At 40.6% G+C, this 27,068-nt stretch overlaps 1 protein-coding gene across 3 annotated transcripts in view; it reads left to right on the forward strand.

Annotated features, from left to right (window-relative positions):
• Nucleotides 1–331: 331 nt before the first annotated feature.
• zdhhc11 (zinc finger DHHC-type containing 11) overlaps nt 332–27,068 on the forward strand; it is an 85,766-nt gene continuing 59,029 nt past the window's right edge. For 2 of the 3 annotated variants that reach the window (XM_028817343.2, XM_028817344.2), the window contains exon 1: nt 22,318–22,570. In XM_028817343.2, coding sequence (XP_028673176.1) covers nt 22,433–22,570 — 138 coding nt within the window. In that variant the 5' untranslated portion in view covers nt 22,318–22,432. Of the gene's footprint in view, nt 675–22,317; nt 22,571–27,068 lie in introns of those variants that run through there. The other variant, XM_028817345.2, reaches the window with a different exon arrangement.

A 27,068-nucleotide genomic window follows, 5' to 3' on the forward strand; every position in this document is an offset into this window, starting at 1 on the left:
TATTAACGGACTGTGTGCTTCACCACCATACAAATCACTATCTTAAAAAAGGCAAAAAAGGAAAATGTTACTGATTAATGCAATCAATCAACAATCGGTTAAAGATCACCCCTATAATGCAGAGATTTTAAATACAATATGTTTATTGTTTTGAGACACATACTACCGAGATAAACGCAATGGTCCATCGACTCACCTTTGGAACAAACGGTTTAATAAAAGGAATCGCGTTAAGGTTCTATACGACTAACAACCGTCGATCACTAGGACCCGGGGGAGCGCGCGTTTTGTTTCTGCTCAGTTTCCATAGCCGCCGCCGCCGCAGATTCAAGCGACTCAACAGCAACAAAGTCTCAGGCGACCAGCGCAAATAATTATCCTATTCTAAATTCATCAGGGAATAGCAGTGCGTTTGGATGAAGATGCATGAAAATCAGTGATTTAACTCTCCGATCGATAATGGCACGGTGTACAATAACGGAGTCGTAAAAAGAAGAGTGCATTTAAAAATGTAAAATTCTTGAGGAACGGAGTGACCCAAGTCTACCTGGCAGCCTGGAGAACCTGCGCTTCATTAAATGGGAAACTGGTCGGCAGGCTGATTTACATTTTAGTTTTTAAATATTTGATTTAAGAGTCACCCTTCGAAATCGGATCAACATCTATGTAAGAAGGTAAGATTTTAAACATTCTTCTTATTATAAAAGACATTTATATTGTGTGGTTTTAAGTTAATTTAAACGAAATTTTCTTTTTATTTTTAAATTACTCAGTTGCTGAAGTTCTTAAAGTATTGAATATTCATATTGTTTTCAGATTTTTGCTCTCGGTGTCTCAGTTTAACTTGCTACCTGGAAGAAAATTCATGTTAGAAAGAGTGGGACATGACCGAGGTCAAGTTTTATTTTATATAGCGCCATGCAGGATAAGTAATGCGAATTCACAAAACTGGTCATAAATCGTCATATAATATTTGATTTCTGGAAAATACATATTGCTGTATATCGTAAAGGCGCGATGGCAAAACTTTTTCTGATTCAATTATTTTTGTTTACCTCATAGAAAATGCTTTATTTTTCTTTTTTTTTTTTCGTATGGCGGTGCAGCGCAGTGGTTAAGTAAACCCGGCGGCTGGGGGCTCAAATCTGACACTGTGTGACTCTGAGCAAGTCACTTCACCTGCCTGTGCCCCAATTGGGAAAACAAAAGAAATGTAACCAATTGTGTCTTTGCAATGTTGTAAGTCACCGTTAGTCAAAAAAAAAAAAAAAAGTAAACGTATTAACTAAATGTGTTTCAGAAAAGGTTTAACTTCCTAATAATCACTAACATTTTAGTCAATAAATATTTATATAGCTCCTTTCAAGGGGAACAGAATCAAAATGTGCTTCACAAAAGATTTTCTTAAGTATATACAGTGCCTTGTTTATGGTTGCGCCCTGCCTTTTAACTGATGCTGCCATGATAGGCGGCATCCCCCTTCAGTCTTATAATTGAATAAAGTGAATGCAAACAATTGATGGAAATTGACGAAAATCATCCATCAGTTACTTTAATATCACCCACTTTCTTTTTCATGTGACTTACAAATGTGCATTTTGAGCTCTGAGTATTTTAATTTACCACAAAACCGTCAGAATCTATCCATCCACATACCAGTTTGTTCAGTTCTGAGTTTTTTGGGTTAATGCTTGTTCTGACAGTCAGGCACAAAGTAGCAACCCACCGTGAGACAAGGCGCTACATAAAATTAACAAAGTGTCTTGTGAAACAAATCGAGATGTTGTTCCCTTTCAACTATAAATATTTAAAAATTTACATATTTGAGCTTATCAGGAAGTCCATCACCTTCTGTTATCCAGGCACACTCAGAGCCAAACTTTAGAGGACACGCCAGCTCCACCCTGACAACCTCTTTGTCGGACTGGAACTTAGGACTCTGGAGGGGAGAGGCTGTGGGGCTAAGCAGTGCACCGTTGTGCCCCCCCCCCCAAGAAATCAAAAGTTTTATATTGTCTGTGGAATATATTTCACAAAAGACTTGTTGAACGTTTTAGGGTCATACGTGACTGATTTATAAATCTACACAAATAAATCAGTCAGTCAATAATTTGTCTTATATAGCTTCTCTAATTGTGAACATCATTAAAAAACTTTAATCTCTGGAGACTTCCCAAAATGCTATTTAGCATTAGAATCAATTTAATAATCACTTATATACATTGGGTTTAATGACAGAGTCATACTGTATGTTGGTGCAGTAGTAATGCTGTCTCACCCCGTGAATGTCCCAGGTTTGATTTGTGCCCGAGTCACAGCCCTTGTGCTCCAGTTTGCTCCCATAGATCAGTATGTATGGAGTCAAGTGAAATTCTTGCTTGCATGGTCATAATCAACATGCAAACTCCTTTATCTTGAAGCTTCTGTCTTCCTTACCTTAAATAATTACCTTACCTATGCAGCATGACTCCTGGTCCACTAAATCCTAACAGAATGGGCAATGCCCACTTTGTCCTACAGTCTCCCGGTCATGTCTGGACTACTGCAACTCTCTGCTGGCAGGGGCACCTGCATGTGTCACCAGACCGCTACAAATGATTCAAAATGCAGCAGCACGTCTGTTGTTCCACCAACTGAGGTTGCCATGTGTCACTCCTGTTTCAGATAACTTTGTTAGTTCTTTTTGTGATGCCTTCTTAAGGGAAGGACTGGGGGAAGGAGCTTGCATGGGTCAATACCTCCCCCAGGATGACAGAGGGCAGCCCTCCTAGTTTGCTACGATGCCACAAGGTTGGAGCATGGAAGCTCAACACTGCCAGGGCCCATGGTCAGCACCAGGAGGTGCAAGGGGAATAGCTGAGCCCTCCTTAGCAGGATTGCCGCAACACCCAGAAGTGCTGCTGGAAGTATTTCTGGGTGCCCTATATAATAAGCTAACTACCATTACCCTGGCAGCCAGAATTGGGAGGAAGTGGACAAAGCTTGAAGGAGGAGTGGAGGTGGATGAAGGAGATGGAGAGAGAGAGAGAGGATAGACAAAATACTGTGTGTTGTGCTTTGGAACTAAATTTGGGCAGGTGGGAAACGACTATTAGGAAGTGTTTCCCACGAAGAGCAGCTAAGCAAAAAGTCTTGTTTTGTGCCACACTTGTGCCTATGTCTGTTGTGTCGGGTATTTGGGGAGCTGTGCGCACCCTGGTGGTCACGCCTTATTCTGGTTTGTATTAATCTTGGATCTGCATACTTAGATTATCACTACTTTTCAGTTTTTGTGTCTTAGCTTATTTTCTTGTATTTGTGTAACAGTGACTTATATTTTGATACTTTTTATGTTGCGTACATATTTCCCTTTGGAATAATAAACTCTATCTAACTTAACAATGCAGCAGCACATATTAAGTTCAGATTCTTAATGCTTGCCCAGAGAGTAGTCAGTGGATCAACACTTTATATATAAATGGAGGCACTTGTGAGGTTCTGTACTCCTGATAAATGGTGTCTGATGATGCCACCACCACCTGGTATTATATCTCAGTCCAGACTCTTCATGTGTAGCTCCTAGCTGGTAGAATGAACTACCCAACTCCATTCAAAATTCTGACTCCCTCAATGCGTGTAAAGACTCTCTTGTTTGGTTAATTTCCGCCTAATTGGCTTTGTTAGGTTCTTGTAACCTAGGAATTGTACGTAGCTTGCATTTTGTTCTGAGGTCTTCATTTGTGATGATCAGTTTTGTAACCTTTTCCTGTAACACTTGTTCCCAAACAGTTCCGCAGACTGATGTATACTTGATTATGTTGACCGAGCTCTTTTGTAAGTCAATTTGGATAAAAGTGTCTGCTAAGTAAATACATGTAAATATTTCTCAAAGTTAGGATTATAATAGCTCGATGGCAAGTGGTCTAAGGGAGCGAGCATAGGACGGTTACTATGACTAGTACTTGGAAGTTATATGCCAGGCAATACTGGAGATAACCAGGGAATCACAAGTGGCACATATAGTACCTTTCTCCACAATTCATGAGGTCGTCCAGTGACTCTCTCCGTTTTGGTTGTGTGCATTTGATGGACAAGCCTTACGTCAAGACTTTGCTCTGACTTTGTCACTCATTTACCTATTTTATAAATATAGTCTTTGTACCACATGCAGTAAGAAGATCATGGGTTAGTGTCCTGGGTCCTCCCTGTGTGGTAGCGCTTTGAGTAGTGAAAAAAGCGCTATATAAATGTAATGAATTTTTATCATTATTATCTTACGTTAAATGAAGATACAAGATGACCCAGTCAATCTACAGCTTATTCAACACTTTTCAGGGCAATGCCATAATTGCCATTAAGAAGTACGTTTTGTTGTCTCCTAAAAAAAGTTCTGGATCACTTGTCCTATAAAAGCTATTTAAAATTGAAATGATGTGCCCCACTCCAATACCTCTACAGACTCCACATGGAGAATTTGGAGAATCCTTATACCTTCCTGGATCTGCTCAACTCCAGAGAAGAAAGAAACTAGCCCTGATGAAGAAATTTGGTTCATCATTTTAACTTTAAAATATACCTAAAGAAGTCCTCCAAAATACAGTTAAATTTGTAGAGCATCTTCCTTGATGAACACAATCCCAAAGTGTTTCATACAGTATGTACATTTAAAAAACGTGTTCAAGAAAATATTATTTAGAAAAAGTTGTTGATTACGTAGTGCAGAACCTTGCTGTATATACCGCCTTACATACTGAGCATTGTCAAAGGTCAAGTGACTTGCTCAGGGTCACATGGTCATTCTTTCTTTTACTATGATGTCCATTTCATGACAAGTATCGTCACATTATGAATTCCTAGATAAAGTTACATCTGCAGACTTGTGATTTCATGCCTACTGCCATAGTCAATAGGCCTCACTATGTGCTTAAGGGTAAGTAACTATTTACTTAACTAATGGTGTGGTAGCTGTTTCTATGGACATCTCCACCCAAGACTGTACAGTGATCTTAAAATATACAGTGCAAACAGAACAGAATGATATGTTCAATGGGAAGAAATCTAAACAAAATTTAAGAAAACTTTGCAAGTGGTGTAGAAGAACCCTCAGACACAATATGATGTACCACACCATAAAGTAAATTTAAAGTAATACCAGAAAGAAATAGAATTATTACATCTGAATACACAATGGGAGGTCCGACACTTGAAAGTACTGCTTGTATGAAGGATCCAGGGGTTATGCTTAAGTTATATGACACACTGGTGAGGCCTGTCCTGGAGTACTGTGTTCAGTTTCAGTCTCCATATTGCAAAAAATACATAACAATGCCAGAAAAAGTCAAGAAAAGAGCAACAAGGCGAATTCCAGAAACTGAGAATTATGGGCTATATAGAAAGATTGAAGAAGATGAACTCTATAAAATTAAGTAAACAGAGATTAAGAGATGATGTGCAAGGACGCTCATTCCTGCCACTCAAAAAAAAAAACTGCATTATATTACAATAATTATTGTGTTATTTTGCTAAAGAATTGCATTATTCTGCAATGATTATTGCATTATTTTTTAAAAGTATTGTATCTTTTTCTCAAAGTTATGTTCTGTTGTGGTCAAGTGTCATTGTGCACACACATGTCTAGGTTGTGTAGTGACAGCTATTAAGATGAAGTTAAATACACATGTAGCATGCAATCAAGTGACAGGAACTGTAAATTTAATCTGCCCAGTTTAACGTCACAGGGAACCAGTGATTATCGCAGCAGCACTGGGTATAAGGCAAGAAGCAACCATGGTGGACAGTACGCCTATTGTTTGCAGGACTCGGTGTCACAGCTGGTCTGAAAATAGTGTTCTGCATGCAATCCAATAACTGAAACATATAAATACAGTATTTGTTTAGTTTTAGTCAAATCATTTACTTTAGATATTTTAGAACAAGGTGATCTGGTGGCACAGAGGCCAATTTTCATAACAAAAATCTTTTGGGGGCTTGAGTTGTAAAATTAAGTCTTGTATTGTTGACGTGTGCCCTAAAAGTGTGCGCAAGATATTGAAAAGCTGTCTTCTTATACAGACATGTTAATTTAACACTGGTGAATTTGGTGTTTGGCTTTAAATGGACTTTGTCTCATTTTCTGCCAGTGCCCTAATGGGAGCAACCAAAAGAAGAAGAAGAAAAAATAGCCCTCGAATGCAGCTTTTTAAAATAACTCTTGTGTATTCACTCCTTAGCTAGCTGAAATATTTCCAATGCAAAACAGTGTCATTGTGTCTTGTTTAGTCATTTGCATTACACACTGCAGAGACATGCAAGATGCCTGAAAACCTGCGGCAAGGTCTGTCTGTGAAGATGAATGCAAAAGCTGCCAGTATGTAGAAGGAAGTCTGTCTGATATAATTGGGGTATCTATCTATCTATCTATCTATCTATCTATCTATCTATCTATCTATCTATCTATCTATCTATCTATCTATCTATCTATCTATCTATCTATCTATCTATCTATCTATCTATCTATCTATCTATCTATCTATCTACAGTTGATAGATAAAAAGTAAACTAGTCATTCTTCAGCTTTTGTGTCTTGCCCTGGCCTATTCTTCTACTCTTTGGTCTCTAACTCTCTTTTCAAGATTCTGTCTTCAAATATTCTCCTGTTGCCTCATACTTTTCCTGCCTCTTTGTCTACCTGATTTATTTTTTTCTTTTGTCTCATTAGGCGCTATAGCAGCAAAATAATCCTTAACCTCTTCTTCCTAACCTATAAATCTTTCCTTTACAATTTATTTCTTTTAGAACACATAGCTTCCCAGATCAACAAGTCATAGAGTGCCACTATCAGCTTCTGTTTAGCCGCTGTTCAGTTAGAAGAGGGGTGGATGGCTGCAGCCGAACGATCTTTTTACATTTTTTTTTTTACTTCATACCCCTCTGGCTTCTTCACAGGGCTGTCTGTAGACATGAGAGTGAGCGTTGTATGCGGAGGGTTCTTTTTATAATTCCTGATTTGTGCCCCATTATTTTTTTCTAATAAAAATGTGAACACAACAAATATCTACTCCTTGTAAAATAACGTGAGAGGACACATCAAAAGGGTATGGGCTACTAGAAGTACAGTATCACTGGTTAGTTTGCCAGTGGCAATGATGTAAAGATGATCATTTTTGTCAGTGTGAACTCCTGAGTCTACCTAAAGAGCTTACCAACTTTTCTAAAGTACCATGGCAGTTCTTTTTTTTTTTTTTTTTTGCTTTTTCTGGGCATGATGTTTTTCTACTTTCTGTATTTCTTGTCTTCATAGGTTTAGAGAAGTTAACACGTATAGGAACCAAAAACGTCGCACCATTTAAAGTGTATTTTTTGAAATAATGATGCTGCTGAAATGGAGTTATTTGCCGTTGTCTTTACCTTTGCATTGATTTTTTTCAGTCAAATGAATTGTTCCATTCATCCAGTGTGCTGTCAGCGTTGCTTCCAATTTGCATCTCCTTTCAATACGCTATGCTGGTTTTCCTGGTTGACTCGCTGCCCCTCATTAGTTTCTGTGTTATCTCACACACATTTATGACACATGTGATACTGTAGCTGCTTCTTCAAGGTTGGCTGACTTTGCTGTTGGTGTCATTCCAACTGTGTCTTCGTTTTTTTGTATGCCACCTCCAATGAGATTCAATTATGTATCCACCATGTTGTAGCGGTCCGGTGCTGCTAAGATTCACACTGTCAAGATGATGGTAATTTATTTATTTTTATGGAGGAAATCCCAGGGACGCTTCCAGCCTTGTCCTGACCCGCGCACACTCACAAACAGAGACAAAATAATGCACACGGGAGTCAAACAACAATTAAATAATATAATGAAATAAATGGAAACAATACCACCCCTGTACCCCTACGGCAAAATTACATTAAACACAAACAACCCCCCAAAGCAAAGTCCATGGAAAACAGCACCGGATGTAATGAATGACGACGATAGTAAGTCCAGAGATCTGTATGTTGTAAGGGAATGAAAAAAACAGTCCTACTGGTAGTTCCTGAAAATGGTGAAGGTGGGTGGACGGTTCAGGAGCTCTCCTTTTCTTGCTGGAAGGCCATGACCCTCTATCAGTCCTCAACACACAGGTAGACAGAAGACAATCCAGACCCCAACAACGAAACAATCCAGAACACAACGTCTAAATACGGTTAAACAACAGAAGGCAGCCAGACAGGGACACAGAATACAACAAAAAACACTTTTCTTTTCTTTGGACACCTGCCCTTCTTTTAAGCCACTCTGACCACCTTTGACCCCACCAGCCCCTGCAGGGACTGCTGGATGATGCAGTTTTAATTAATAGTAGCACTGCTACAATGTATATTTTGGTTAATAATCCCAAGGCTCTTTGAGCTATGCCATTCAAATGTTATGGCATGCCAAGTGAAAACTTACACATGATGGATGGCTTGGGTCATGGCTGGTATGCACTTTTTTGTCACTGAGTCCATTTCAGGTTCTTCCAGGTGCTTGACATTCACTATCATAAGACATTTGCTTGCTGAATGCCAGTTTTGAGTTATTAAAGTTAATGGGAAGAGAGCTGGAAGGTAGTGCTGTCTTCTCTGTGGGCATCATAAGTGAGCATGTCACTCAGTTTGCAGTTTATTCTCCACAAATAAAATATCAATTGATTCCTAGGCTGTTGAGTCTATTGCCATGCAAACATTGTTAAATTGATGTATGGTTTATAATAATTATCATGATAACGTGTAGCAAGGCTGAGGAGCCGATTAACCATATCACCTTTAAGTGTACAATGAGGGTTTCTACTGAATACATAAACTGGCATAAAAAGGTTGCCAACTATCTGCACTGGTCAATCTGTGGCCCACTAGATAGACAGATGCCTGAGAAATGGTACAAGCACATGACAAGAGCTGTCATCAACATCAGAGACACTACCATCATGAGGGACATGGCAGTCAAAGCAATCATACCATTTCAGTTAACAGTCCTGATACAATGGTGGACCTGCATTTTTGGGGCCCTGAAGCTTGAACTGTTCTGGGCGTCCATTTGCAACCAGCAACAAGGTCTGGGGAACCTCTGTTATCTTCTCTAGTGGAGTAGTTCCATGAAAGATCATCATACATTTTTTAAAAAATTTAACCACTACATCTCAAATTTTGATCAAAATTGCTACACTGGATTATCTCGCATGTCAATGTCACTGGTGTGAATAAAGTACTAGGGTGTTGTACCATGTATGGATGTAGTAAGAAGTCAAGCAAAATGACACCTTTTATTGGCTAACTAGAAAGATTACAATATGCAAGCTTTCGAGGCAACTCAGGCCCCTTCTTCAATGTCAATGTAACGTGAGAATAAAAAAATTCCAGTGCCTTACAGTTTTTGAGTTCTGGAGCCCCATTGATATTAGGGACCCTAAATCTTCAGCTTCATTAGTTTCATAGTAGATCTGCCCCTGTCTTAATATGGTGGTGCATCACAAAATAGACAAGCAATCGATGTTGCAGTCCCAGATGACAACATCTGAAAGAAGCTAAAAAGCAGAGCAAGTATAAAGATCAGCAAGATGTGGAGGACCAAGACTCGAGCTATGCCTGTGGTGATCAGAGCTCATAGTGGCGTCATTTGACAAGAATTTGCAAGAGCTGCCAGGACACCACACAATCCAAGAGGTGCAGAAGTCCACACTGATGGAAACCGCTCACATTCAGTGCAAAGTACAGGGATAAAAGGTTTGTCACTGGTTGGAACACGGACACCTTGGCAGCCGCCAGAAAATTTCCATGAATAAATAAAGTTATAAAATAAAATCTGCATCAGGTGTTCAAAAATAGAATTAAAAAATGAGTGTCCAGTTCTATGTAAAGTATACAAGGATCAAATGGCTATGGAGGAAGTAAAACAAAAACTAATCCTACTAACATAAATAGGGTATATGCCACCCTGTGTCGTCTATGGATATTATTATAGATTTCTCATCTACCTTTAGCTAAATTCAAATGCTACTGAACTATCTAGCCAGACTTACCAGTATGAGTGACAGCCAGGACTCTTACCCGGCCGAGCGCCTTCTTAACAGAAGGAATGGAGGAAGGAGCTTGCATGGGGCAATACCTCCCCCTGGATAACAGATGTCAGGACGGCTTGATACGGTGCCATGGGTTTGGAGCATGGAAGCTCAACACTGCTGGGGCCTGTGGCCACCGCCAGGGGAGTGCAGGGGGAATGGCTGAGCTTTCCTCAGCAGGACTGCCGCCACACCCAGAAGTAGGCTTGGAAGGAGATCACGGGACACCTGGGGCACTTACAGGTGCTCTATAAAATCATTCTGAGTCGGGAGGAGGAGTGGAGGCAGACAAGACACAGAAGAGACAGAAAGGAAGAGACTGCTTGCGCTTATTATACTGTGCTGCATAAGTGGGAAATGAGACAAAAGTGTTTCCCACAGCTGAGTAAACATGTGTTGTGCTGAACTTGTGTCCTGGTGTCTGTTGTGCCGGGTGTTTGAAGAGCTGTACACCCCCTAGTCTCCCCCCAGTTATATCATTCCAGCTGTTTATGGACTATACTATTCAGTCATAGGGCCAAGTTGGGTTCTTTATGTTTATATAGTATACCTATAATGAGCACCTTGGACACTGAACTTGTACTTAATTAATACCTAGAGCATAATATATTAAAAAACAAAAAATTAAAAGTGGCTGAAAGCCAGCCTTAAGCATACATGACAGTTTAATGCTGTGTGCCAAAAGTCTAACTCAATGAGTTCAGTAGACCAAAACCCAGAAAACAATAATAATAATAAGCTGTGTGTGTGTGCCACAACATGCCTGCCATGGGTATATTACAGATTTCTGTCAAATCAAAGAATAAATTAAAAAAGCAACATATGGCAGGTAAGAACCTAATGTTTTAAGGATTCTACCAAGCCTGCCATTCAGTCGGTTAGTCAGTTAATCAAATTGTGTTTATATGACAGGGTGTATGTAATTTAAGCCAGGAGTCTCCCTTTTGCTACAATAGTTTCCTTTCATTTCATTTCATTTCAAGTTTATTATTACATGCACACAGTACCATGATATTCTTCCTCAATGTCACCCACAGGGTAATGACAGTATTATAATGGGAACAGAGAGCGGACAAAATGTTAGGCTGTGAATATAAGAAACCTACAGCAGGTCTGCTCATCCAATTTCATTATTGGTGGCTGGTAGTGATTTGCACAAATTGAGTTTGGAGTGAAACTCCATGTTTTAAAAATTCATGAAATAAATTATATTATGTAATTTGCACAAGAAGAAAGGATTGAATTGCTGTCTGGAAGCATTTAAATAAATGAATTCTGTGGGAAAAAAAAAAAAATCTCCGGAAGTGTGCACATCCTCAGCTCGGATTGGGTGGCTGCCAGTTACGAAGTCCAAGCTGCTGTCGGTGGCATTAAGTCTCAAGTCTTGGGGCTCTGTGATCTCGTCTGATGGTATAACAGTGTTAAATACTGTTCACTATATATCAATTTTTATTATCAATGCCTTCCAGACAGTTTGAAGTGCAAGGGTTATAAAACCCTCTGTGGATTAACCAAACTATATGGCATACGGGGGTCCTTGGGTTACAACGTCTCGACATACGACGTTTCGAGTTTACAACACTCACTCCCATAAAAACTTTTAAAAATTGAGATGTGAGAAGGAATAAAGGTAAGGATTTTTTACACTCATTTTTTCTGTTACAACAGTACAGTGTACAGTACAGTATATGTATGTCCTTTTACTTAGTTGTGTTTTATGTTCTATATTATGATTTTGCACAATGTGTTAGGATAGGTAAGTGACTTAGGTTAGGGTGTGTTTTGACTTGCACCAAAATTCGGGTTATACCACTGTTGTAGGAATGGAACTGTGTCGTAACCCGAGGACTCCCTGTATTCTGTTTAATGAGTCCCAGTCTCTCAAAGCATTTTATCACAATAAGGCTGAATTTCGTCATTCTTTGGAAATTAAGACAGCATCTTTTTGCACCATTTTATTATAGTAGTTAATTTAAGAGCTAAAAAATGTACCTCAAGATGTGGGCACAAGTAAATACCTCCATCTTTATTCTGACATTAATGAGCAAATCCTTAGTAACAAAATGCTAATTCTGGGTAGGGCCTCCTGTTCTTCTCAAAACAGCACAGTTCATCACGGCATGGATTCCACAACATGTTGGAAATATTCCCTTGAGATTCTGGTCCATGTTGACATGACTGCATCACTCAATTTCTGCACATTTGTCAGTTGCACATTTGTGCTGCAAATCTCCTGTTCCACCACATCTCAAAAGTGTTCTTTCAGATTCAGATCCGGTGACTGGGAAGGCCACTGAAGAACACTGAACACCTTGTCATGTTCATGAAAACCGTTTGAGATGACTTTTACTGTGTGACATGGTGCAATATCATGCTGGAAGTAGCCATTAGAAGATGGGTATATCATTGCCATGAAGGGATGCACAAGGTCAGCAACAATACTCAAATAGGCTGTGACTTCCAAGCGATGATTGAAGTGTGCCAAGGACAAAGTCCCCACACCATTAAATCACCACAACCAGCAGCCTGGACTGTTAACACAAAGCAGGTTGGTTACATGGATTTGTACTGTTGGCACCCAATTCTGACTCTGCCATCTGTGTGCCTCAGCAGAAATCGAGATTCATCAGACCAGCCTGCATTTTTCCAGTACTAAGCTGTGCAGTTGTGGTGAGCCTGTGCCCTCTGCAGCTTCAGCTTTCTGTTCTTGGCTAACAGGAGTGGAACCTGACGTGGTCTTCTGCTGTTGAAGCCCATCCACCTCAAGATTCGACATGTTGTGCATTCTGAGATGCTGTTCTGCTTGCACCAGTTGTTATCTGAGTCACTATAGCCTTTCTGTCAGCTTGAACCAGTTTGGCCATTATCCTTTAATCACTCTCATCAACAAAACTTCACTGGATGTTTTTTTGTTGCTTGCACCATTGCGAGTAAACTCTGGAGACTGTTGTGCATGAAAATCCCAGGAGATCAACAGTTATAGAAATGCTCAAAACAGTCAGTTTGGGTGCCAGTCGAAATCACTGAGATCACATTTCCTTCCCCATTCTGGTGTTTGATGTGAACATTAACTGACGCTCCTGATTTTATACATTGCACCGCTGCCACGTGATTGGCTGATTAAATAATTGTGTGGATAAGCAGGTGAACAGATGTTCCTAAAACATTGCTCAGTAACTGTTGATGCTTACATAAACATATTTGGTGTAATTGTGTTGTTCTCTTCTATTGCTGGTTCAGATAGGAAACCTGTGGTTCTCTCAGTGATGGGCCAACACAAAAATAAGTCTTGCTGGGTCTGTCACTGGAAATCTTAGACACCCCGACTATGATTAACGCTGAACTGCGACACCCCAAACAAGAGGGCAACAATCCTTAGGTGATTGTCAATTCAGAATCCTGAATTTTAATTCTACAGTGACTTTAAAAAAATTGAATTGTCACACGCTGGATTTCAAAGTAGCGGCTTCGTTATAAACGCAGTGGTAAAGTAGAAGCGCACAGTCGCATTGCATATGGCACGGCTGCGCTTCTCGGCACCTTACCGGGGACATCTTTGTTGGAAGGTTGCTGACTCACATTCCGCGTAACCTGACACCGACGCGGACTCTTTAAACTTGATAGCGACCTATCAGAAAGTGGTTGTTGGTTTCTTTTAACCAGGTATAAAACATAATTTAAGTTGGAAGGTTGTGGCTTTCGCGAAGTAGAGCTTATAATATTTATATAATATTTATAATTGCTGGGTATGGCGGCTCATGCAAATAAAGTAAATTGAGTATCAGGTTTATTGTCATGCGCACACTGCATTGAAACTCCTACGTGTATGTCTCGGACTAGTGGTGTAATCCCAACAGACAACAATTAATACAACACCAGACCTTAAGTAAAGCTTCAGACGACTGAGCTCGTACAGTTATTAGTTCGATTAAAGTGTTAATGAGACTGCTGAGAAAGCGTGTGCGTTAAGAAGCTGCCCGTGAATCTAGTGGGAATGCTGCTATTAGTTTAGGAGTTGGAAACAAATTAAGACATTTAAGTGCAGCAACGCACAGCAGGAAAAAAATACTGCTTAAACCTAGGAATTACTGAAATCTACATTATTATCAATTATGTCCTGATATGTAAAAATCACACAACAAAAAAAAAAGGGGGGGGGGGGGGGGGGGGTCTTTCTTTTCATGTTTTTCTAACTTTGTGCACTTATTGGCTGTAAACGTTTGGGAGTATACCAGGTTTGCCAATGTGTTTAACTTGAGTGTTGGGCTCGGCAAAATCAAATGTGTTTTAACACAGGGGCCCTCCTTGTTGTAAAATTGTAAAAAGAAGTGAACTCATGAGATTTAACTGATTTTGGTGTCTGTTAAATATTGCAGTTGTGCTGCAGACGTGGGAGAGCACCAAGTATGCCAGAGAACTTGGGTAGTGCACCAATATTGGGCCGGGCGGATTTCATATAAAATGTAACTTATGTCCCTCTGTTGATCTAAAATCCATCTAAATGTATGTGACCCAAAACAGTTTAACAATTTAATTTTCCCTTTAAATATTAAAGTATAGTCTGTCCAGTGCAGCAGATTTAAGAGTGGGTAATGTTTGCCATTGAATTTAAAAAGTATATCTGCATTGGGCCTGGCAAAACACACCAGCAATTATTTTAGCATGTTGAAATAAACGCTTTCTTACTTGATTTAAGCCTTTAGATTGCCTGCTATATATTCTAATCTGTTATATTCTTTGGAGTGTGCCCGGTTTGGTAGTGAATTTGACCAGTATACCCGCAATGGGCTATTCAAAACACACATGCAAGCAAAGTGTATTTTTAATCTTCAAATTAGTGAGTAACATTAATGACACATATTTCTGCCTACCTTTTAAAATGTATCTTCCTGTTACAACAAACTAACTCTCTTAAACCTTATTTTGACTTTTTGCTTTGGTCCTTTTCTATATTGACAACGAGCTCTTGCTTCTCTTATCTTTTATATCCAAACTTACTGTACATACATGTGACATACAAGCAGCGCCCATTGGTAACCGCTATCAGGCGGACCTTTTTTGAGTTTTTTTTCTCATTTAGTTCCACAGTCACTGGTTGTTCCTAAAAGTACAGTTAGGTCCATAAATATTTGGACAGAGACAACTTTTTTCTAATTTTGGTTCTGTACATGCATTACCACAATGCATTTTAAATGAAACAACTCAGATGCAGTTGAAGTGCAGACTTTCAGCTTTAATTCAGTGGGGTGAACAAAACGATTGCATAAAAATGTGAGGCAACTAAAGCATTTTTTTAACACAATCCCTTCATTTCAGGGGCTCAAAAGTAATTGGACAATTGACTCAAAGGCTATTTCATGGGCAGGTGTGTGCAAGTCCGTCGTTATGTCATTATCAATTAAACAGATAAAAGGCCTGGAGTTGATTTGAGGTGTGGTGCTTGCATGTGGAAGATTTTGCTGTGAACAGACAACATGCGGTCAAAGGAGCTCTCCATGCAGGTGAAAGAAGCCATCCTTAAGCTGTGAAAACAGAAAAAAAACATCTGAGAAATTGCTACAATATTATGAGTGGCAAAATCTACAGTTTGGTACATCCTGAGAAAGAAAGCAAGCACTGGTGAACTCAGTAACGCAAAAAGACCTGGACGTCCACGGAAGACAACAGTGGTGGATGATCACAGAATCATTTCCATGGTGAAGAGAAACCCCTTCACAACAGCCAACCAAATGAACAACACTCACCTGGGGGTAGGCGTATCGATATCCAAGTCTACCATAAAGAGAAGACTGCATGAAAGTAAATACAGAGGGTGCACTGCAAGGTGAAAGCCACTCATAAGCCTCAAGAATAGAAAGGCTAGATTGGACTTTGCTAAAGAACATCTAAAAAAGCCAGCACAGTTCTGGAAAAACATTCTTTGGACAGATGAAACCAAGATCAACCTCTACCAGAATGATGGCAAGAAAAAAGTATGGAGAAGGCGTGGAACAGCTCATTATCCAAAGCATACCACATCATCTAAAAAACACGGTGGAGGCAGTGTGATGGCTTGGGTGTGCATGGCTGCCAGTGGCACTGGGACACTAGTGTTTATTGATGATGTGACACAGGACAGAAGCAGCTGAATGAATTCTGAGGTGTTCAGAGACATACTGTCTGCTCAAATCCAGCTAAATGCAGTCAAATTGATTGGGCGGCGTTTCATAATACAGATGGACAATGATCCAAACCATACAGCCAAAGCAACTCAGGAGTTTATTAAAGCAAAGAAGTGGAAAATTCTTGAATGGCCAAGTCAGTCACCTGATCTTAACCCAGTTGAGCATGCATTTCACTTGTTGAAGACTAAACTTCAGACAGAAAGACCCACAAACAAACAGCAACTGAAAGCCGATGCAGTAAAGGCCTGGCAGAGCATTAAAAAGGAGGAAACCCAGCATCTGGTGATGTCCATGAGTTCAAGACTTCAGGCTGTCATTGCCAGCAAAGGGGTTTCAACCAAATAATAGAAATGAACATTTTATTTCCAGTTATTTAATTTGTCCAATTACTTTTGAGCCTCTGAAATGAAGGGATTGTGTTAAAAAATGCTTTAGTTGCCTCACATTTTTATGCAATCGTTTTGTTCACCCCATTGAATTAAAGCTGAAAGTCTGCACTTCAACTGCATCTGAGTTGTTTCATTTAAAATTCATTGTGGTAATGTACAGAACCAGAATTAGAAAAAAGTTGTCTCTGTCCAAATATTTATGGACCTAACTGTATAAGTGGAATTAGGCTAGAGTGCCATCTGGTGGCTTCTGGGTGAATTGCTGCGCTACTGCCCTGACCACCAGCAGAACACATGGACTGAGTGTAAACAGCACAAGTTTCATCTAGTTCAGTCTCCCTTGTACCTCCTAGCAAAAATGCCAATGAAACCTCGAAATCTGTGATGTTTCATGATCAGAGCTTGTACAGAAATCAGTACTAGACTTTGCCCTTCTCTACCGATCATTGAAAGGTCCAATTTAGATAGATAGACAGATAGATAGATAGATGATAGATAGATACTTTATTAATCCCAAGGGGAAATTCACATACTCCAGCAGCAGCATACTGATACAAAAAAAACAATATTAAAGAGTGATAACAATGCAGGTATACAGACAGACAATAACTTTTTATAATGTTAACGTTTACCCCCCCGGTGGAATTGAAGAGTCGCATAGTTTGGAGGAGGAACGATCTTCTCAGTCTGTCAGTGGAGCAGGACAGTGACAGCAGTCTGTCGCTGAAGCTGCTCCTCTGTCTGGAGATGACACTGTTTAGTGGATTCAGTGGATTGTCCATGATTGACAGGAGCCTGCTGAGCGCCCGTCGCTCTGCCACGGATGTCAAACTGTCCAGCTCCATGCCTACAATAGAGCCTGCCTTCCTCACCAGTTTGTCCAGGTGTGAGGCGTCCTTCTTCTTAATGCTGCCTCCCCAACACACCACTGCGTAGAAGAGGGCACTCGCCACAACCGCTACAATGACCAGGCCGTGGTGGACAATTTAGACAGGACATCGGGATACACCCTACTCTTTTTAGGAAGGATGCCCAGGGATCCTTTATGACCACTGTGAGGCCGGTTTTACGGCAAATTTGAAGGATGGTACCATTTTTACAGCACAGTGTCATGGGAATCCACATTCAGACCCGAGGGTACGCGCCCCCTCTGTTGGTCTCATCAACACCTCTTCCTGCAGCAACCCAAGCTTTTCCTAGATGGTCTCCCATCTAAGTACTGGCCTGGCCCTGAACATGCTTAACTTCAAGTGGGTGACCGCTTCTCAAGTGCATGTGGTATGGCTGTTGGTTGGCATTTAAGACCCCATTGTAGCAGGTCGCCTTTTTGTTTGGGTGCCGTTTAAAGGAAAAAAAAAACAATTCAGAGGACTGAATCTCAAAAAAAACAAAACAAAAAAAAACACAAGTCAACCAAAATGAAGGGAACAGAATCCAATTATCTTCAGAAACTAGCCAGCGACAAGAAAAGGGCCAGAAAGAAAACCTGCAGCCACAGTAGCACTCCAGGGCTGGAGCTGAAGACCCCTGTTCTAGGGTGTGCTGCCTCATCTGTGATCTCACCAGGTCATCAAGTTGGTGACCCCTGTCCTAGAAGACTGATGATAGAGGTAGTCTGTATCACTTTTAGATGAACAGAATGGACTTTGAGACTTCACAGTTTGTGTCTTTCCTACTCCGTATTTATGAAACCTGGGCCCACTGGAACATTTTCAGATATGCTATATTGATGATAGAGTCACTGACTGCTTTTAGCCCATGTCACTAAAGGTCCAGTCATATTACATGGACATTCCAAGGATTATCAGTCACAGACTTTATTTATATAATCTTTACGAGTCAGAGGCAGTCACAGTGTGCTCTCATGGCCGCCAGTCATGTGGTCTGATGTTCACAACGACTCAGTCTGAGAATCGCCCCAAAGAAATCGGACCGGTTTTATTTTGTGTTAAGTTAGATGCGGGGGGTTCTGTGTGCATGGGAGAACTGACAGCCAAATGAGCGCTCACCCAGAAGTCCAATGCATGAAATGGAACTACAAGGAATACGAAACGTGGATGTTTAAGACCTGACAAACAGAAGAAAAGCTTGTGTGTTTCACATCTCATGTTTTATTTACCACAACAGAATTAGGGGTTGAGATCGAGATTGGTGCTGGAAAGACGTCGTACAGCACAGGCTCAGTAAGGTAACAGGTTATTGGCTGTCAGTAAAAGGGGCAAGCTTGCGTTACTTTAGAATTGGGTTCTTGACCAATGTATTAGCGCAATAGTCTCTGTTGAATGTCATGGGTTCATACTCAGCACAGAGGTGATAATCTGCTCTTTAAGCCTTCTCTGTCTGTGTCCATGTATAGACTGCATAAAACATACAAAAGGTCAATCACATCCCAGTATGGCCCTTCACATACTGTCATACACTCTACCCATCTAACCATTAATTTTTTGATCTCACTAAGTCCATTACAGAGTCATGAAGAGCTACCTCTTGTAGTGAAGGCAAAGGCAAGAAATAGTCAAGTAAATAGCAGTCCATCACTGGACTTATTCATTTATGTGCTGTTACTGTTCTACATTAAGTTAGAGTAGATACTGATTAAAGTGTTTTTTCATTTAACGTAACTTGTTTGGGATATAGGAGGAAATATTGGTGACCTGCATATGACGATGTGGGTTCGGCTCCATGCTCCCATCTTCTATTTGGGAGCCCTTAAGCCCAACACCGTCGGTAATGTTACCGATGAGCTAAGCAGTGAGGCAACAACATAGCAAGGGGATGGTGCAAAAGTGCTTTTATTTAAAAACAATAACAAAAACATAGTGTCCACAAAGTGTATTCAAAATTAATAAAGTGCAGTGCCTTCTAAAAAGAGTCATTAAATAAATAATCCATAAAACAAACGTGGAGGTTTAAAAATCAATAAATAGAACAAAAATAATAATCCTTTAAAAGACGATGAGGTTAAAACTTTGGAAGCAATCTCTTTAAAACACAAAGCCTGGTGTGTTCGTCTAACTAGTGACTCCCCTGCTTCTCCCTATTCAGGCTTTGCAGCAGGGGGAGCCACTCTACCTGCGGGTGACCTTCTTCCCACTTCAGAATAGGTCTGGAGGCCTCCTGATCCCTGGCTTCGGCTGTGCACTCAACCCAGACCGGGACTTGGCTTCTCTCCAACGGCCCGGACTCTCACGCTGGAGATTATCTTCCCAAGTCTCCCAACTCCCGCTGACTTCCACGGCGAGTCACCCCCCTCGCTAGTTACTCCTGCTCCTTTCAAAATGCTCAGCAGGAGCGACCACAATCACCTGCCCTAGGTGTTAGATAAACACCTCACTAGGGCCCACAGTCCAACTGCATTCGAGCCTGCTCTCGCTCGTTCGCTCGATCTCCTTCACTCTCTCACTCTCACACCGGCTTTCTCCTCACTTCCTTCCAGCAACCTCCGTCTTTTCCTTTCTCTTTCATTTCAGTTTTTTTTCTTTCCTTTTCTTTTCCCCTCTAGCCAACTCGCACTTCTATATATCAAGAGGGCTTGGCAGCTGTAGCAAATTAACAGCCCCAGGAACAATCACGGATGCGGCGGTCTCTCACCTGTGCCCTTAGGCGAGAAACGCCCACATCGCAAATCGCCCTGAGAACTGCTTCAGCCACACAACCACCACGTCCCCTCGCTAAGCCGCGAGCGCGGTGATTATTTATTTTAAAAACTGGCCTTAGAACGGGAGCTGGGGACCCGCTATACCACACTGCTAAGGATGTAAACCTACTGGAGGTCCATGGGGCTGTAAGATAGAAACACAAACCTGTCTTGGCCCTGCACTTCAGTACTAACTGTTCTGCACACTGTAATGGGCCAGAATAATGACACTTAGTGGTATCCCAGTTGCTTTAGTAGAGTGCTTTAGTATGCAGCGATGACATACTAGAGACTGGAGAGAGAAAAACACCGCTTTGGCTAAGGAAAGTGGCTCTTGTGGATTGTCAAACAGTTATGGTTTCATGTCAGCCATTGCTTTATGTGCCTGGTACAGCGTGTCACATATTAGGATGTGCAGTGGGTTCAGACCCCTTCACTTTCTGCACACTTTGCTGTGTTTCTAGATTTCATTTTAAATTAATACATTTGCCATTTTGCCCCTAAATCTATAACTCAACAACCCATTATGACAAAGCGAAAGCATGTTTTCAGAAAAGTTTTCAAATTTATTAAAATCAAAAACTAAACAACTCTTACTCATGTAAGTATTCAGACCCTCAGTTCAGTACTTAGAGGCACCTGTGGCATCAATGACAGCTTTAAGGCTTCTTAGGTAAGTCTCCTCATGCTTTGCACACCTGGATTCGGACAGTTTATTCCATATCTCCTGACAGAGCCTCTTAAGCTCCTATAGACTGGATGGGATGCATCAGTAAACTGCCATCTTTATGTTTCTCCATGCATGTTTTATTGAATTAAGTCTGGGCTATGGCTGTGCCACTCAAGGGGTGGCCAGCGAGTTGTCCTGAAGATGCTCCAATATTTTCTTGGCTGTATGCTTTGAGCCATTGTCATCTGAGGTCATGTGCACTCTAGAGTGGGTTTTCTTCAAGGATCTCTCTGCATTTGGTTGCATTTTTTTATCCTCCCAATTCAGACTAGTCTCCTTGTCCATGCCCCTGAGAAGCACCCCTTTAGTATAATACTACCACCATTATGCTTCACCATAGGGATTAGGCAAGTGATGATCTTTGCAACACAATGTGTTTGGAGTTCTGCCCAGAGATCTCAAATTTTGTCTCATCTGACCAAAGGATCTTTTCATTGTCATATGCCTTTTAGTCAAGAGTGGCTTCTATTTAGCCACTCCACCATAAATGTCAGATTGGTGCAGAGCTGCTGATATGGTCATCCTTCCAACAGAATCCAACATTGGATTCTTAGCATCTCACTGACCAAGGACCTTTTTACCCAGTTACTCAGCTTGGCCATATGGCCAACTCTAGGAAGAGTCCTGGTGGTTCCAAAGTTCTTCCACTTCAGAATTGGTGAGGCTACTGGGAACATTACAAGATTTAGAAATGGTGTTCTACCCTTGTCCTGATCTAGGCCTCATCACAATTTGATCTTGGAGGTCTGTATAGGGAGCTCCTTGGACTTCAGGTCGTGACATGCAGTGTAAGTTGTGGGACCTCATATACATGGGTGTGTGCCTTTCTAAATGATGTCCAGTCACTTCAGTTTGCCACAAGTGAAGTCCAATCAGGTTCTAGAAACATCTCAAGGATAATACATGCAAAGAGAATGCACCTGACCACAATATGGAGTGCCACAACAAAGGGTCTGAATATTTACATGAATAAGAGATTTCAGTTTTTGATTTTTAATTAATTTGCAAACCTTTCTAAAAACATGTTTGTCATTATGGGCTATTAAGTGTAGATTGATGGGCAAAAATGGCAATTGTGCCCATTTAAAATTACAGTGAATCAACAACACAATTGAACATGGAGAAAGTGAAGGAGTCTGAATACTTTCTGAAACCGTTGCATTCCCTTTTAATTAAAGTCTCAAGACCAGGATGGCAGACATTTCTTCTCAGTGAAGCTTACCCACTAAAGTAAAGGAAACAAAACTTTTTTTTTTTTTCTTCTTCCTTTTCCTCTAACGTGTTGGTTAAAGTCATACTAAAGGCTGCCTCAGCTACACATCCTTTCTGCGGCTTCCTCTCTCTCAATCTCTCCCTCCTCTGTAAGCAAATCTGATGAGGACGTGTTGGAATTCTCACCCTTCGAATCAACCTCCTCAAAAGCTGTCGGCTGTGAGACTTGAACTCTCATCAGCATGTCCTCCTGCCTTTCTTTCGGTAGGGCTCAAGGCTACCGGTTTGTCCAGGTTAACAGAAATGATTCACCCCCGTCTTCCCGGCCTGTTGACTTTTTGCACCATTTCTTTCAGCGCTGCTGTGCTTTTACTTCTTTGGTAAGTAAGGCAAGTGCACATTGTCACTTTTATATGTTTGATTATATTAATTCTATGTTATATGGCAGTGTTTAAGCACCCAGCTAGCTTGCAGTGCTTTGCTGGTGTTTGCTAGGATGACATTCAAATTATTTTTAACTACAATTGTATCTAATTAACAGCATTTGACAGCCATGTCTCATTTCAATATATTCATCATAATTATGGAGCAAATAGAGGTCCATTATTATTTTATACAGGTTTTTTTCGGTTCAAAATAATATATATTGAAATCATTTAAGAGGCCCATGACACAATGATTACAAAATATAACTTTTATGTGCCAGCCTTGCAGACTCAATAATATCTTGAATAGCTTCGAGAGGTGCGTGTCACTCATCCAAGGAGTAACGACTCATTTTATATTGTGCTCTTCTCATATAACACTCTTTGAAATGAAGATGTCTGTTGCACAGTCATAATATAATTCAGAGCCGTAATTAATTTTTTTATGACCTTTCAGACTCCCAAAGAGCTTCACTTCCAAGTCAAACAAGAAACAAAACAATAAATGCGTCATAACTATTAAGCAAATATGTTAAATGTTTCGTTGTTTTAATGTTCGGACGTATCTGCAAAATGCATTGTTTATGAAGCAATAAAGTCTTATGCTGATTAGTTAAAAAACAAACATTACTTAATATAGCACCTTTCATGCTCAGTATTGTGAAAAGCAGCATCACTTCCTAAGTAATCAAGAGACGTCGCTTCTAAAAAAAAATTATTTTATAACCACAGAGCTCAAAGACATAAACTTTATACCGTGTATTCCATGTTCATTGTTTTACTAAAATTCTGTACAAAACAATCAAGACACACAGTATTCATTACACAGCCATTGATGTCAAATAAATAAATCTGTATAGAGCCTTTCATTTCCAGCACTGTGAGTTATATATTATATTTTTATAGTGCATTTTCAAGTCAGCATTCCAAGGCTGTTAGAATACCAAAGTAGCAAAGCAGTAAAATGAGGTGTGAATGCAGAAAGTAAAGCAAAATTAGTGAAGGCCAAGTGAGTGAAATGAACGACTGGTAACAATAAGGTCTTAGCAGAGGCTCTAAATGACTAATGAGAAGGTCAGGATGTTCTGAATTTAGATTTTGAAGAGGGTTTGAAAGTCAGTCACCTAGAATATTCTTTCCAGGTGACAGAATAAAGAGGTTGTGAAATAACTTTATAAGGAATTTGTTAAATAATTATTTAAATAAACAAGCTGAATCATTAAAAAAACAATATAACAACGTGCGGTCTCTGAACAGAGGGAAGTCATAGTGAGGACTTTTATTAAAATATACTGCTGAAAAAATTAAAGGAACACTTTTTAATCAGAGGATAGCATCAAGTCAATGAAACGTCTGGGCTATTGATCTGGTCAGTTAAGTAGCAGAGGGGCTTGTTAATTAGTTTCATCTGCTTTGGTGTTAATGAAGTTAACAACAGGTACACTAGAGGGGCAACAATGAGAGGACCCCCAAAACAAGAATGGTTTAACAGGTGGAGACCACTGACTTTTTTCCCTCCTCATTTGTTTTTTCACTAGTTTTGCATTTGGCTACGGTCAGTGTCACTACTGGTAGCATGAGGCGATACCTGGACCCTATAGAGGTTGCACAGGTAGTCCAGCTTCTCCAGGATGGCACATCAATACGTACCATTACCAGAAGGTTTGCTGTGTCTCCCAGAACAGTCTCAAGGGCATGGAGGAGATTTCAGGAGACAGTCAGTTACTCCTGGAGAGCTGCACAGGGTCATGGAAGGTCCTTAACCCATCAGCAGGACTAGTATCTGCAGTTACTCCAGGAGAGCTGGACAGGGCCGTGGAAGGTCCTTAACCCATCAGCAGGACCGGTATCTGCTCCTTTGGGCAAGGAGGAACAACATGAGCACTGCCATAACCCTACAAAATGACCTCCAGCAGGCCACTGGTGTGAATGTATCTGACCAAACAATCAGAAACTGATTTCATGAGGGTGGCCTGAGGGCCCAACGTCCTCTAATGGGCCCTGTGCTCACTGCCCGGCACCATGGCGCTCGATTGGCATTTGCCATAGAATACAAGGATTGGGAGGTCTACCACTAGTGCCCTCTGCTTTTCACAGATGAGAGCAGGTTCACTCTGAGCACATGTGACAGACGTGAAATGGTCTGGAGAAGCTGTTGAGAACGTTATGCTGCCTGTAACATCGTTCAGCATGACTGGTTTGGAGGTGGGTCAGTGATGGTCTGGGGAGGCATATACATGGAGGGACACACAGACCTCTACAGGCTAGACAACGGCACCTTGACTGCCATTAGGTATCGGGATGAAATCCTTGGACCCACTGTCAGACTCTATGCTGGTGCAGTGGGTCCTGGTTCCTCCTGGTGCACGACAATGCCCGACCTCATGTGACAAGAGTATGCAGGCAGTTCCTGGAAGATGAAGGAATTGATACCATTGACTGGCCCCCCCATGCTTGCCTTATCTAAATCCAATAGAACACCTCTGGGACATTATGTTTTGGTCCATCTGACACTGCCAGGTTGCACCTCAGACTGTCCAGGAGCTCAGTGATGACCTGGTACAAATCTGAGAGGAGATCCCCCAGGACACCATCCGTCATCTCATTTGGGGCATGCCCAGACGTTGTCAGGCATGCATAGAAGCACACGAGGGCCATACAAACTACTGAGTAGGATTGTGAGTTGCTGCAATGAAATTTTGGCAAAATGGACTAGCCTGCTGCATCATATTTTCACTTTGATTTTCGTGTCTTTGAATTCAGCCCTCTTTAGGTTGATAATTTTCAATTCCATCAAACGATGTGTCATCCTTTCGTTCCTAACTCATTACCCAGTCCATATCAGTAGAGATATCCAGCAGGATTTTTTTCCCATTGAGATCTGATGTGTTTTCAAAGTGTTCCTTTAACTTTTTTGAGCAGTTTATAATCGGATTACTTAAGATTTTAACTGTGGTCATATATCTAAGGTAGAAAAAAAACAAGGATTTTTTTCTTCATTGGTCCTCACTTTTGTTAATTATTTATTATTCTTTCCCTATTTATGGCTCAATTGCAGAGTGGCTCTGAAATTCTAAATGGACCATTTTGTGACTTATTTATCTTATTTGGCTGACGGTGACAAATGTAACACAAGACACACTTGTCACAACAGTGCCAGAATCTAAAACTATGCAAGACCAATGAATAGTACTGTCTACCAATGAAATCCTGAGGCAGAAGGACCCTCACATGCAGACCCAGTGAAAGTCCCCTTCTGTACATTTCAGTGTATTGTAACCTTAAAATTAGGCATTGTAGTGTGAAACACTTTAAAGGTAATTGAAGGCCCTGTAGGAGGTAGATGATTTCTTCCTAGTGTTTGTTCTGAGTAGGGAGCTACTAAGGGTCTGAAGCTGTGCTACATGTATCGGGGACCCAGAACTTAACTGTTCTGTGCATCTCATAATGCCAGTTTAATTTCCACCAGTGGCTGACTGTGCTTTACATAAACTGCTAATAATCCAAAGAGAGTAATATGGAAGCAATCATACTGTAAGAAATTAAAGTATATAATTATCAGATATCACGCTTTTTGAAAATTAAAAGAATGATACCCACATTTGCCATCAGCAGACTTTGAGTGGTTTGAAATTCAGCCACCCATCTATTTCTTTAACCTGGTTAATTCATGTGAGGATTGCAGAGCTGGGCATAAGTTAGGAACCAGCCTGGCACATGGTACCCGTCCATCACAAGTTCTAAATAGCCACCATGGGTTTAGACAGTCCATTCATTGTAGAATGGCTGTCAATGAGGTGAACCCAAGAGGTGGCAGGAAAGAAACTTAGGAGGTGGGAGAAAGAAAGGCATACAGAAAAGAAGAGATGAGCAAAGCAGGGAGGGCATTAAGGGGGGGTGTAGCTGTGCCCAAATTATTCCAAGTAAGGAGCAAGTCTTTTTTAATTTTTCAAGTTCATTTTTTGTTAACATTATTTTGTAATAAGTAATGATGTCCGTCTTTGCCTGTTAAAGTGTTTCAGTGTTTTGTTGTTTTATAAATTCATCTTAAAACTGGTTAAATGGCTGCAAATATCTTCTTTCATAAATAAGATTTAAGATTGAGAACTTTATTTGTCCCCAGAAGGAAATTTGGCTTTTTATGAAAGCTCTTTAAATTATTGAATGACTAAATAAATTAATAAATAGATAAATTTGTATAGACACACACTATGGTCTGAGCATGACCACCAGAATGACTAAAAAGGAAGAAAATAAAAAAGCATACAACATTTCTGACATGGCAGTTCCAGTCCCAGTGAGGCGTTATGCTGGTGTAATGTTGTTGGTATACAGGAGTCCCAGTAGCTTTTCCTGACACACTTCTGCTGAATAATTCATTGGCTGAAAGTCCTCAGTGTTAGTGTGGCAGAGAGGGGATGTGCAGCATTGTTCATAATGACACTCAGTTTTG

This window comes from Erpetoichthys calabaricus, chromosome 13 (genome assembly GCF_900747795.2).
Source record: "Erpetoichthys calabaricus chromosome 13, fErpCal1.3, whole genome shotgun sequence".
NCBI lineage: Eukaryota > Metazoa > Chordata > Cladistia > Polypteriformes > Polypteridae > Erpetoichthys > Erpetoichthys calabaricus.